This window comes from Oncorhynchus nerka, linkage group LG8 (genome assembly GCF_034236695.1).
Source record: "Oncorhynchus nerka isolate Pitt River linkage group LG8, Oner_Uvic_2.0, whole genome shotgun sequence".
Taxonomy (NCBI): domain Eukaryota; kingdom Metazoa; phylum Chordata; class Actinopteri; order Salmoniformes; family Salmonidae; genus Oncorhynchus; species Oncorhynchus nerka.
In genome coordinates, this window is record NC_088403.1 from 71,816,250 (window position 1) to 71,835,851 (window position 19,602).

The window sequence follows — 19,602 nt, forward strand, 5'->3', positions numbered from 1 at the left end:
TGGTCGTGGCTGATTTATTCAGATTTTCCCATGATGTCAAGCAAAGAGGCAGTGAGTTTGAAGGTAGGCCTTGAAATACATCCACAGGTACACCTCCAATTGACTGAAATTATGTCAATTAGCCTATCAGAAGCTTCTAAAGCCATGACATCATTTTCTGGAATTTTCCAAGCTGTTTAAAGGCAGTCAACTTAGTGTATGTAAACTTCTGACCCACTGGAATTGTGATACAGTGAATTATAAGTGAAATAATCTGTCTGTAAACAATTGTTTTAAAAAGACTTGTGTCCTGCACAAAGTAGATGTCCTTTACCGACTTGCCAAAACTATAGTTTGTTAACAAGACATTTGTGGAGTGGTTGAAAAACGAGTTTTAATGACTCCAACCTAAGTGTATGTAAACTTCTGACTTCAACTGTATCACTTGTCATTTCACTCGTTTTCTCATAGAAGAAGAGACTTGACCCGTCACAGTGGAAAAGACTAAATATGTTACTCATTCAGAAGAATCACAGCAGTGATTGTAGGAGATGTTTAACTCTTTACCCTGTGGGTGAGAGTGTGTGTGTATGTTTGTGTCATTGTGTGTGTGTATGTTTGTGTGATTGTGTGGTGTGTGTGTGTGTGTGTGTAGAGGATGCCAGAGCTGTGCTGAGTGAGGTGGAGTTACTGCAGGCCACCATTGACCAGGTCTCTCTCAGGTAAAACACCTTTACTAGAACCATAATGTGTAACTAGAGATGAAATAGGGGTTGTTTTGCTACAATGGTGTTTCTGAACAGGGAGGAGGAACAGCCTCCCAGGAGAGTGTCTGGTGAGAGAAAGACTGCAGCGTCCGGCTCACACACACAGAGGAAGAGGAAGAGAAGAAGGGAGGAAGAGGAAGACAGCGACTCCAGTGCAGAATGTGGGTATTTTATCCTCTATCTCTTCCTTATTCTCACTTTCTCTACCTCTCATTCTCTCCCTATTTCCCCCACTGTCTCCTATTTCCTCTTCTTTCTGTCTTTCTCCCACACCTTTGTTCTCTCTCCCCCCTCCTCACCCCCCCCCCCCGTCCTCCTCTAGTTGATCAGTGGGTTCAGTGTAGTAGGTCTGTCTGTGGGAAATGGAGAAGAGTAGAGAGACAGGTTGACCTGGCTGCCCTTCCCAGCGACTGGACCTGTATACACGACACAGGTACCAACACACACCACCACCACCATACAGTAATTCGACCTCTGCTTGCACTCAGCATCAGAACATGTTGACGTTGAACCAATGACATTTGGTTTGGTTTGTCAACAAACATGAATTCAATGTGAAATCAACAACAAATGTCACAATGTCATTGGATTAAAAAATATATGTAATTCCCTTATGTTGATGACTTTTTGCGAATCTGATTTCCAACATGTATTCGACATCATCACATACATTTGTGCCCAAGTGGGTATGTTGCATTTAATGTGTTTGTGTGAATGTGTAGGACCTGGTCTCTGTGACGCTACGGAGGACAGCTGGTCGGGACAAGAGTGTGATGTCATCAACAGCAGTCTGGTTCCTGGGTCTCTGGTCTGGGCTCAACAGATTGGATATCCTTGGTACACTACACACACACACTGAACACTATCCACACACACTACACACACACACTGAACACTATCCACACACACTGCACACACACACTGAACACTATCCACACACACTGCACACACACACTGAACACTATCCACACACACTACACACACACACTACACACACACACTGAACACTATCCACACACACTACACACACACACTGAACACTATCCACACACACTGCACACACACACTGAACAAACACACAACACTACACACACACACTACACACACACACTGAACACTATCCACACACACTACACACACACACTAAACACTATCCACACACACTATCCACACACACTAAACACTATCCACACACACTAAACACTATCCACACACACTAAACACTATCACACACTCATCCACACACACTAAACACTATCCACACACACTAAACACTATCCACACACACTAAACACTATCCACACACACTAAACACTATCCACACACTAAACACTATCCACACACACTAAACACTATCCACACACACTGAACACACACTGAACACTATCCACACACACTAAACACTATCCACACACACTCAACACACCACAAACACTATCCACACACACTAAACACTCCACACACACTAAACACTATCCACACACACTATCCACACACACTAAACACTATCCACACACACTATCCACACACACTATCCACACACACTGAACACTATCCACACACACTATCCACACACACTGAACACTATCCACACACACTAAACACTATCCACACACACTATCCACACACACTGAACACTATCCACACACACTGAACACTATCCACACACACTGAACACACACACTAAACACTATCCACACACACTATCCACACACACTAAACACTATCCACACACACTGAACACTATCCACACACACTGAACACACACACTAAACACTATCCACACACACTAAACACACACACTAAACACTATCCACACACACTGAACACTATCCACACACACAAACACTATCCACACACACTAAACACTATCCACACACACTATCACACACACAACACTAAACACACTATCCACACACACTATCACACACACTGAACACTATCCACACACACTAAACACTATCCACACACACTGAACACTATCCACACACACTAAACACTATCCACACACACTAACACTATCCACACACACTACACACACACACTAAACACTATCCACACACACTATCCACACACACTAAACACTATCCACACACACTAAACACTATCCACACACACTAAACACTATCCACACACACTATCCACACACACTGAACACTATCCACACACACTAAACACTATCCACACACACTAAACACTATCCACACACACTATCCACACACACTAAACACTATCCACACACACTGAACACTATCCACACACACTGAACACTATCCACACACACTGAACACTATCCACACACACTATCCACACACACTAAACACTATCCACACACACTAAACACTATCCACACACACTAAACACTATCCACACACACTATCCACACACACTAAACACACTATCCACACACACTATCCACACACACTGAACACTATCCACACACACTATCCACACACACTATCCACACACACTACACTATCCACACACACTAAACACTATCCACACACACTAAACACTATCCACACACACTGAACACTATCCACACACACTACACACTATCCACACACACTAAACACTATCCACAACACTATCCACACACACTAACACTATCCACACACACTAAACACTATCCACACACACTCAAACACTATCCACACACACTAACAAACACACTATCCACACTATCACTACACACTATCACACACACACACTAAACACTATCCACACACACTAAACACACTATCCACACACACTACACACTATCCACACACACTAAACACTATCCACACACACTAAACACTATCCACACACACTAAACACTATCCACACACACTAAACACTATCCACACACACTGAACACTATCCACACACACTATCCACACACACTAAACACTATCCACACACACTAAACACTATCCACACACACACTAAACACTATCCACACACACTAAACACTATCCACACACACTAAACACTCCACACACACTAACACTATCCACACACACTGAAACACTATCCACACACACTACACTATCCACACACACACTATCCACACACACTATCCACACACACTGAACACTATCCACACACACTAAACACTATCCACACACACTATCCACACACACTAACACTATCCACACACACTGAACACTATCCACACACACTATCCACACACACTAAACACTATCCACACACACTAAACACACTATCCACACACACTAAACACTATCCACACACACTAAACACTATCCACACACACTAAACACTATCCACACACACTGAACACTATCCACACACACTAACACTATCCACACACACTAAACACTATCCACACACACTACACACTATCCACACACACTATCCACACACACTATCCACACACACTGAACACTATCCACACACACTAAACACTATCCACACACACTACACACTATCCACACACACTATCCACACACACTATCCCACAACACTATCCACACACACTGAACACTATCCACACACACTAAACACTATCCACACACACTGAACACTATCCACACACACTAAACACTATCCACACACTGAACACTATCCACACACACTAAACACTATCCACACACACTATCCACACACACTAAACACTATCCACACACACTATCCACACACACTGAACACTATCCACACACTAAACACTATCCACACACACTGAACACTATCCACACACACTATCCACACACACTAAACACTATCCACACACACTATCCACACACACTAAACACTATCCACACACACTAAACACTATCCACACACACTATCCACACACACTATCCACACACACTAAACACTCCACACACACTAAACACTATCCACACACACTAACACTATCCACACACACTAAACACTCCACACCACAACACTATCCACACACACTAAACACTATCCACACACACTAAACACTAACACACATCCACACTAAACACTATCCACACACACTGAACACTATCCACACACACTAAACACTATCCACACACACTAAACACTATCCACACACACTAAACACATCACACACACTAAACACTATCCACAACACTATCCACACACACTAAACACTCCACACACACTATCCACACACACTAAACACTATCCACACAAAAACACTATCCACACACACTAAACACTATCCACACACACTAAACACACACACACACACACTATCCAATACACTATCCACACACACTAAACACTATCCACACACACTAAACACTATCCACACACACTAAACACTATCCACACACACTGAACACTATCCACACACACTAACACTATCCACACACACTAAACACACTATCCACACACACTAAACACTATCCACACACACTAAACACACACACACACTATCCACACACACTAAACACTATCCACACACACTAAACACTATCCACACACACTAAACACTATCCACACACACTAAACACTATCCACACACACTATCCACACACACTAAACACTATCCACACACACTAAACACTATCCACACACACTAAACACTATCCACACACACTAAACACTATCCACACACACTAAACACTATCCACACACACTATCCACACACACTAAACACTAAACACACTATCCACACACACTAAACACTATCCACACACACTAACACTATCCACACACACTATCCACACACACTAAACACTATCCACACACACTAAACACTATCCACACACACTAAACACATCACACTAAACACTATCCACACAAACACTATCAAACACTAACCACACACACTAAACACTATCCACACACACTAAACACTATCCACACACACTACACACTATCCACACACACTATCCACACACTATCCACACACACTGAACACTATCCACACACACTAAACACTATCCACACACACTAAACACTATCCACACACACTAAACACTATCCACACACACTATCCACACACACTAAACACTATCCACACACACTGAACACTATCCACACACACTAAACACTATCCACACACACTATCCACACACACTAAACACTATCCACACACAAACACTATCCACACACACTGAACACTATCCACACACACTAAACACTATCCACACACACTGAACACTATCCACACACACTGAACACTATCCACACACACTAAACACTATCCACACACACTAAACACTATCCACACACAACACTATCCACACACACTAAACACTATCCACACACACTAAACACTATCCACACACACTATCCACACACACTAAACACTATCCACACACACTATCCACACACACTAAACACTATCCACACACACTATCCACACACACTGAACACTATCCACACACACTAAACACTATCCACACACACTATCCACACACACTGAACACTATCCACACACACTAAACACTATCCACACACACTAAACACTATCCACACACACTATCCACACACACTAAACACTATCCACACACACTATCCACACACACTAAACACTATCCACACACACTACACACACACACTAAACACTATCCACACACACTATCCACACACACTGAACACTATCCACACACACTAAACACTATCCACACACACTATCCACACACACTAAACACTATCCACACACACTATCCACACACACTATCCACACACACTAAACACTATCCACACACACTAAACACTATCCACACACACTAAACACTATCCACACACACTATCCACACACACTAAACACTATCCACACACACTAAACACTATCCACACACACTATCCACACACACTATCCACACACACTAAACACTATCCACACACACTAAACACTATCCACACACACTAAACACTATCCACACACACTAAACACTATCCACACACACTACACACACACACTAAACACTATCCACACACACTAAACACTATCCACACACACACACACTAAACACTATCCACACACACTGAACACTATCCACACACACTACACACACACACACACAAACACTATCCACACACACTAAACACTATCCACACACACTCCAAACACTATCCACCACACACACTATCCACACACACTAAACACTATCCACACACACTAAACACACATCTACACACACTATCCACACACACTGAAACACTCCACACACACTAAACACTATCCACACACACTAAACACTATCCACACACACTAAACACTATCCACACACACTGAACACTATCCACACACACTAACACATCCACACACTATCCACACACACTAAACACTATCCACACACACTAAACACTATCCACACACACTCCACACACTATCCACACACACTAAACACTATCCACACACACTAAACACCAAACACTATCCACACACACTAAACACTATCCACACACACTAAACACTATCCACACACTGAACCATCCACACACACTATCAAACACTATCCACACACACTAAACACTATCCACACACACTAAACACATCCACACACACAAACACTATCCACACACACTAAACACTATCCACACACACTAACACTCCACACACACTAAACACTATCCACACACTAACACACTAAACACACACACACTGAACACTATCCACACACACAACACTATCACACACACACTAAACACTATCCACACACACTAAACACTATCCACACACACTAAACACATCACACACTAAACACTATCCACACACACTAACTACCACACACTCACTATCCACACACACTAAACACTATCCACACACACTATCCACACCACTAAACACTATCCACACACACTAAACACTATCCACACACACTAAACACATCCACACACTGAACACTATCCACACACACACACCAAACACTATCCACACACACTAAACACTATCCACACACACTATCCACACACACTAAACACTATCCACACACACTGAACACTATCCACACACACTAAACACTATCCAACACACTATCCACACACACTAAACACTATCCACACACACTAAACACACACACTGAACACTATCCACACACACACTAAACACTATCCACACACACTAAACACTATCCACACACACTGAACACTATCCACACACACTAAACACTATCCACACACACTGAACACTATCCACACACACTATCCACACACACTAAACACTATCCACACACACTAAACACTATCCACACACACTAAACACACTAAACACTATCACACAACACTATCCACACACACTAAACACTATCCACACACACTAACACTATCCACACACACTATCCACACATATCACTATCCACACACACTATCCACACACTGAACACTATCCACACACACTGAACACTATCCACACACACTAAACACTATCCACACACACTAAACACTATCCACACACACTATCCACACACACTAAACACTCCACACACACTATCCACACACACTAAACACTATCCACACACACTATCCACACACACTAAACACTATCCACACACACTAAACACTATCCACACACACACCAAACACTATCCACACACACTAAACACTATCCACACACACACTATCCACACACACTGAACACTATCCACACACACTAAACACTATCCACACACACTAACACACTATCCACACACACTAAACACTATCCACACACACTAAACACTATCCACACACACTAAACACTATCCACACACACTATCCACACACACTGAACACTATCCACACACACTAAACACTATCCACACACACTATCCACACACACTGAACACTATCCACACACACTAAACACTATCCACACACACTAAACACTATCCACACACACTAAACACTATCCACACACACACAACACTACACATCCACTAAACACTATCCACACACTATCCACACACACTAAACACTATCCACACACTAAACACTATCCACACACACTAAACACTATCCACACACTACTAAACACACACTCACACACACACTACAACACTATCCACACACACTATCCACACACACTAAACACTATCCACACACACTAAAAACACATCCACACACACTATCCAACACTATCCACACACACTATCCACACACACACTAAACACTATCCACACACACTGAACACTATCCACACACACTATCCACACACACTCCAACACACTATCCACACACACTAAACACTATCCACACACACTAACACATCACACACTAAACACTATCCACACACACTAAACACTATCCACACACACTAAACACTATCCACACACACCACACACACTGAACACATCCACACACACTAAACACTATCCACACACACACACCATCACACACACTAAACACTATCCACACACACTAAACACTATCCACACACACTGAACACTATCCACACACACTACTCCACACACACTATCCACACACACTAAACACTATCCACACACACTAAACACTATCCACACACACTGACACTATCCACACACACTATCCACACACACTAAACACTATCCACACACACTAAACACTATCCACACACACTAAACACTATCCACACACACTAAACACTATCCACACACACTAAACACTATCCACACACACTAAACACTATCCACACACTAAACACTCCACACACACTAAACACTATCCACACAACACACACCAAACACTATCCACACACACTAAACACTATCACACACTAAACACTAAACACACTATCCACACACACTAAACACCATCCACACACACTATCCACACACACTAAACACTATCCAACACATCCACACACTATCCAACACTAAACACTATCCACACACACTAAACACTATCCACACACACACAAAACACTATCCACACACTATCCACACACACTGAACACTATCCACACACACACTATCCACAAACACACACTAAACACTATCCACACACACTAAACACTATCCACACACACTATCCACACACACTAAACACTATCCACACACACTAAACACTATCCACACACAAACACTATCCACACACACTATCCACACACACTAAACACATCCACACTAAACACTATCCACACACACTACACTATCCAACACTATCCACAACACTATCCACACACACTGAACACTATCCACACACACTAAACACTATCCACAAACACTATCCACACACAAACACTATCCACCACACAAACACTATCCACACACACTGAACACTATCCACACACACTAAACACTATCCACTATCCAAAACACTATCCACACACACTAAACACTATCCACACACACAAACACTATCCACACACACTAAACACTATCCACACACACTATCCACACACACTAAACACTATCCACACACACACACAACACACACACACCAACTGACACTATCCACACACACTAAACACTATCCACACACACTATCCACACTGAACACTATCCACACACACTATCCACACACACTACCCCACACACACTAAACACTATCCACACACACTAAACACTATCCACACACACTAACACTATCCACACACACTCCACACACACACACACTATCCACACACACTGACACTATCCACACACACTGAACACTCCACACACACTAAACACTATCCACACACACTAAACACTATCCACACACACACTATCCACACACCAAACACTATCCACACACTGAACACTATCCACACACACTAAACACTATCCACACACAACACTATCCACACACATCCACAACACTATCCACACACACTGAACACTATCCACACACACCAACACCATCCACACACACACTATCCACACACCACACAAACACACTATCCACACACACTAAACACTATCCACACACTAAACACTAAACACTATCCACACACACCACACACACTCCACACACACTAAACACTATCCACACACACTAAACACTATCCACACACACTAAACACTATCCACACACACCAAACACTATCCACACACACTAAACACTATCCACACACACTGAACACTATCCACACACACACTACACTCCACACACACAACACTATCCACACACACCACACACACTAAACACTATCCACACACACTATCCAACACCATCCACACACACTATCCACACACACTAAACACTATCCACACACACTACACACACACACACACACTATCCACACACACTGAACACTATCCACACACACACTATCCACAACACTATCCACACACACAAACACTATCCACACACACTGAACACCATCCACACACACTACACACTACACTATCCACACACACTAAACACTACACACTATCCACACACACTGAACACACACCAACACCACACACACTATCCACACACACTGAACACACATCCACACACACTAAACACTATCCACACACAAAACACTATCCACACACACTAAACATCCACACACACTAAACACTATCCACACACACTAAACACTACCACACACACACTGATCCACACACACCAAACACACATCCACACTATCCACACACACCAAACACTATCCACACACACTAAACACTATCCACACACACCATCCACTCCACACACACTATCACACACACACTGAACACTATCCACACACACACTAAACACTATCCACACACACTGAACACACACACACACACTCCACACTAAACACCACACACACTGAACACTATCCACACACACTCCAAACACTATCCACACACAAACACTATCCACACACACTAAACACTATCCACACACACTATCCACACACAAACACTATCCACACACACTAAACACCATCCACACACACTAAACACTGATCCACACACACTAAACACTATCCACACACACTAACACTATCCACACACACTGAACACTATCCACACACACTAAACACTATCCACACACACACTGAACACTATCCACACACACTGAACACTATCCACACACACTATCCACACACACTGAACACTATCCACACACACTAAACACACCATCCATCCACACTATCCACACACACTACACACACCACACACAACAACACACACTAAACACTCCACACACACTGAACACTATCCACACACACTATCCACACACACCACACACTAAACACTATCCACACACACTAACACTATCCACACACACTGAACACTATCCACACACATCCACACTACACATCCATCCACACACATCCACACACACACAAACACTATCCACACACACTGAACACTATCCACACACACAAACACTATCCACACACACTGAACACCATCCACACACACTGAACACTATCCACACACAACACTCATCCACAAACAACACTATCCACACACACTGAACACTATCCACACACACTGAAACACTATCCACACACACTAAACACCACACAATATCCACACACACCGAACCATCCATCCACACACACTGAACACTATCCACACACTGAACACTATCCACACACACACCATCCACAACACTATCCACACACACTGAACACACACTGAACACGGTCCACCACAACACACCACACACACCATCCAACACTATCCACACACACTGAACACTATCCACACACACCAAACACCATCCACACACACCATCCACACACACCAAACACATCCAACACACTATCCACACACACTAAAACACACTATCCACACACACCATCCACACACACACACACACACACTATCCACATCACACTGAACACTATCCACACACACTGAACACCACACACACCACACACACTAACACTCATCCACACACAACACTATCCACACACACTAAACACTATCCACACACACTCCACAACACTATCCACACACATCCACACACACTCCACACACACTGAACACCATCCACACACACACACCATCCACACACATCCACACACACCACACCATCCACACACACCAAACCATCCACACACACTAAACACTATCCACACACACACACTGACACACCATCCACACACACTATCCACACACACTGAACACCATCCACACACACTATCCACACACACCAACACTATCCACACACACTACACACTATCCACACACACTAAACACTATCCACACACACTAAACACTATCCACACACACCATCCACACACACACTATCCACACACACTAAACCATCCACACACACTATCCACACACACCACATCCACACACACTCCACATCCACACACACACCAACACCATCCACACAATACCACCACACACTAAACACCATCCACACACACCAAACCATCCACACACTGAACACTATCCAACACACTGAACACCATCCACACACACCATCCACACACACTGAACACTATCCACACACACACAAACACTATCCACACACACTAAACACTATCCACACACACCAAACACTATCCACACACACCACATCCATCCACACTGAACACCATCCACAACACTATCCACACACACTACACCATCCACACACACTAAACACCATCCACACACACTAAACACTATCCACACACACTGAACACTATCCACACACACTACACCATCCACACAACACTATCCACACACACTACCACACATCCACACACAAACACCATCCACACACACACCATCCACACACACCACACACATCCACACACACCACACCATCCACACACACCAAACACCATCCACACACACCACAAACACACATCCACACACACCACACCATCCACACACACACATCCACACACACTATCCACACACACTAAACACTATCCACACACACTAAACACATCCACACACACACCACACCATCCACACACACCACACCATCCACACACACACACATCCACACACACCAACACCATCCACACACACTACCACACATCACACACATCCACACACCATCCACACACACTAAACACCATCCACACACACCACACACATCCACACACACCAACACCATCCACACACACCACACATCCACACACACCACACCATCCACACACACTAAACACTATCCACACACACTATCCACACACACCAACACATCCACACACACCAAACACATCCACACACACCAAAACCATCCACACACTACACACCATCCACACACACTATCACACATCCACACACACCACACACACCACACACATCCACACACACCACACCATCCACACACACCAAACACTATCCACACACACTAAACACATCCACACACACTAAACACACATCCACACACACCACACACACACACCACCACACACCACACCATCCACACACACCAAACACCATCCACACACACCACACCATCCAAACACCATCCACACACACCACACACTATCCACAACACCAACACCATCCACACACACTCACCACCACACACACCACACCACACACACAAACACACCATCCACACACACTAAACACTATCCACACACACTATCCACACACACACACTATCCACACCACACTCCACACACATCCACCATCCACACACACACTATCCACACACACCAAACACTATCCACACACACCATCCACACACACTAAACACATCCACACACACACACCATCCACACACACTGAACACTATCCACACACACACACACACATCCACACACACCAAACACATCCACACACACCACCAACACTATCCACACATCCAACACTATCCACACCATCCACACACACCACACCATCCACACACACTAAACACATCCACACACACTAAACACTATCCACACACACTAAACACTATCCACACACACCACACACATCCACACACACACACCATCCACACACACCACACAACACACACTAAACACATCCACACACACTATCCACAACACCATCCACACACACCAAACACTATCCACACACACAAACACTATCCACACACACCACACACCATCCACACACACCAAACACTATCCACACACACCACACACATCCACACACACACACTATCCACACACACACATCCACACACACTGAACACCATCCACACACACTATCCACACACACTATCCACAACACTATCCACACACACTAAACACATCCACACACACCACACACATCCACACACACTATCCACACACACTAAACACTATCCACACACACTGAACACTATCCACACACACTAAACACTATCCACACACACTATCCATCCACACACACACCATCCACACACACTAAACACTATCCACACACACTGAACACTATCCACACACACTAACACTATCCACACACACTATCCACACACACTAAACACTATCCACACACACTGAACACATCCACACACACACCATCCAAACACTACACCATCCACACACACCACAACACTATCCACACACACTAAACACATCCACACACACATCCACACACACCACACACATCCACACACACTAACACCATCCACACACACTGAACACTATCCACACACTATCCACACACACTGAACACTATCCACACACAACACCATCCACACACACACACCATCCACACACACTATCCATCACACACACACACCACACTATCCACACACACTATCCACACACACTAAACACTATCCACACACACTAAACACCATCCACACACACCACACCATCCAATACACACAAACACATCCACACACACCAAACACTATCCACACACACTGAACACCATCCACACACACAACACCATCCACCACACACACCATCCACACACACCACACCATCCACACACACTCACATCCACACACACCACACCATCCACACACACACACCATCCACACACACTAAACACTATCCACACACACTACACCATCCACACACCTGAACACTATCCACACACAACCACCACACACACCATCCACACACACCAAACACTATCCACACACACTAAACACCATCCACACACACCAAACACTATCCACACACTGAACACTATCCACACACACTAAACACTCCATCCACAAACACCAAACACACCACACACCACACACACAAACACACAATTCATCCACACACACCAAACACATCCACACACACCACACACTATCCACACACACTATCCACACACACTACCACACACATCCACACACACCAAACACATCCACACACACTGAACACCATCCACACACACTATCCACACACACACACATCCACAACACCACCACCACACACACCACACACACCACACACTACCACACCATCCAAACACATCCACACACACCACACACATCCACACACACCACACACATCCACACACCATCCACACACACTCCATCCACACACACTATCCACACACACTCCACACACACTAAACACTATCCACACACACCACACACATCCACACACACCAAACACCCAATACACACAACACACACCAAACACATCCACACACACTCCACACACACACTAAACACCATCCACACACACCAAACACTATCCACACACACACACATCCACACACACCACACCATCCACACACACTAAACACTATCCACACACACTACACATCCACACACACTAAACACATCCACACACAATACAAACACTATCCACACACACCAAACACCATCCACACACACAATACACTATCCACACACACTAAACACTATCCACACACACTAAACACATCCACACACACCACACACTAAACACTATCCACACACACTGAACACCATCCACACACACTAAACACCATCCACACACACCACACCATCCACACACACTCCACACACACCACACCATCCACACACACACATCCACACACCAAACACTATCCACACACACTACACACACACACACACACATCCACACACACCACACACATCCACACACACACACACCACCACACACAACACTATCCACACACACCACACCTATCCACACACACTACCAACACACTATCCACACACACACTATCCACACACACCACACACTATCCACACACACTGAACACTATCCACACACACCAAACACTATCCACACACACCAAACACATCCACACACACTATCCACACACACCAACACCATCCACACACACCACACCATCCACACACACTACACTTATCCACACACACTAAACACTATCCACACACACTGAAACACCATCCACACACACTATCCACAACACCATCCACACACAACACTATCCACACACACTGAACACCACACACACCACACCATCCACACACATCCATCCACACACACTAAACACTATCCACACACACCACAAACACACTATCCACATCATCACACACCACACACACTATCCACACACACTAAACACTATCCACACACACCAAACACACATCCACACACACACACCATCCACACACAAACACTATCCACACACACAAACACTATCCACACACACTAAACACATCCACACACACCACCACACACACACCATCCACACACTGAACACCATCCACACACACCAAACACATCCACAACACTCCATCCACACACACACACATCCAAACACACCACACCACCACACACACTGAACACCATCCACACACACATCCACACACACCAACACCATCCACACACACCACACTATCCACACACCATCCACACACACACACCACACACACACACCATCCACACACACACTAAACACCATCCACACACACCACACCATCTCCACACCACACACACCATCCACACACACTAAACCATCCACACACACCACACACACCATCCACACTAAACACTATCCACACACACTATCCACACACACTACACCATCCACACACACACACCTCCACACACCACACACACACACATCCACACACCATCCACACACACTGAACACATCCACACACACAACACTAACACACATCCACACACACACACCATCCACACACACCACACCATCCACACTATCCACACACCACACTATCCACACACAAACACCATCCACCACACTATCCACACACACCATCCACACACACCACACCATCCACACACACTCCACACACACACATCCACACACCTACTAAACACCATCCACACACACCACACCATCCACACACACACCATCCACACACACCACACACACTATCCACACACAAACACTATCCACACTACCATCCACACACAAACACCATCCACACACACCACACCATCCACACACACCATCCACACACACCACACTATCCACACACACCACACCATCCACACACACCACACCATCCACACACACTCACACCATCCACACACCACACAACACCATCCACACACACACACATCCACACACACACATCCACACACACACCACACCATCCACACCACCACACCACACCATCCACACACACCATCCACACACACCAAACACTACCACCATCCAATCAACCACACCATCCACACACTGAACACCATCCACACACACCAACACTATCCACACACACTACACCACACTAAACACTATCCACACACACTGAACACTATCCACACACACTGAACACTATCCACACACACTCCACAACACTATCCACCACACACTGAACACATCCACACACAACACACCATCCACACACACTGAACACCACACACTAAACACTATCCACACACACCACACCATCCACACACACCAAACACATCCACACACACCAACACATCCACACACACAATAAACACCATCCACACACACCACACCATCCACACTACCACACCATCCACACACACCACACCATCCACACACACTAAACCATCCACACACACTGAACACCATCCACACACCACACCATCCACACACACTAAACACCATCCACACACACCACACATCCACAACACCACACACACCACCAACACATCCACACACATCCACACACACACACAACACCATCCACACACACACCATCCACACACACAAACACACACCATCCACACACACTCAAACCATCCACCACACACACCATCCACACACACTAAACACCATCCACACACACTACACACACATCCACACACACAATAACCATCCACACACACCACACCATCCACACACACCATCCACACACACTAACACACCACACACATCCACACACACCAACACCATCCACACACACAAACACCATCCACACACACACACATCCACACACTAAACACCATCCACACACACCAAACACCATCCACACACACTACACCACACACACACCATCCACACACACTAAACACCATCCACACACACCAACACTCATCCACACACACTGACACCATCCACACACACACCACACCATCCACACACACCATCACCATCCACACACACCATCCACACACACACACACACTGAACACCACACACCACCATCCACACACACCACACCATCCACACACACCACACCATCCACACACACCACAACACCATCCACACACACACCACACCATCCACACACACCACACCATCCACACACACTCCACACACACCACACCATCCCACACACACCCACACACCATCCACACACTGAACACCATCCACACACACCACACACATCCACACACAACACCATCCACACACACCACACCATCCACACACACCAACACCATCCACACACACTACACACCACCACACACACCATCCACACACACTATCCACACACACCAAACACCATCCACACACACCACACCACCACACACACCACACACACAACACCACACCATCCACACACACTACAACACCACCATCCACACACACACCACACCATCCACACACACCACACCATCCACACACACCATCCACACACACCACACCATCCACACACACCACACCATCCACACACACCACACCATCCACACACACACCATCCACACACACCACACCATCCACACACACTACCAACACACACCAACACCATCCACACACACTATCCACACACACTCCACACACACCAACACCATCCACACACACTAACACCATCCACACACACTGAACACTCCATCCACACACACCACACACACTCCACACACACTACACACATCCACACACAAACACCATCCACACACACAC

The 19,602-nt window shown here is 45.1% G+C and overlaps 1 protein-coding gene across 1 annotated transcript in view; it reads left to right on the plus strand.

Moving 5' to 3' along the window:
* Window positions 1–19,602, plus strand: part of LOC115127133 (zinc finger CW-type PWWP domain protein 1-like) — a 64,561-nt gene that overhangs the window by 11,058 nt on the left and 33,901 nt on the right. Inside the window, 4 exon segments of the mRNA XM_065021173.1 lie at window positions 635–701; window positions 783–907; window positions 1,069–1,179; window positions 1,469–1,583. Of these exon segments, the coding sequence (XP_064877245.1) occupies window positions 635–701; window positions 783–907; window positions 1,069–1,179; window positions 1,469–1,583 (418 nt within the window).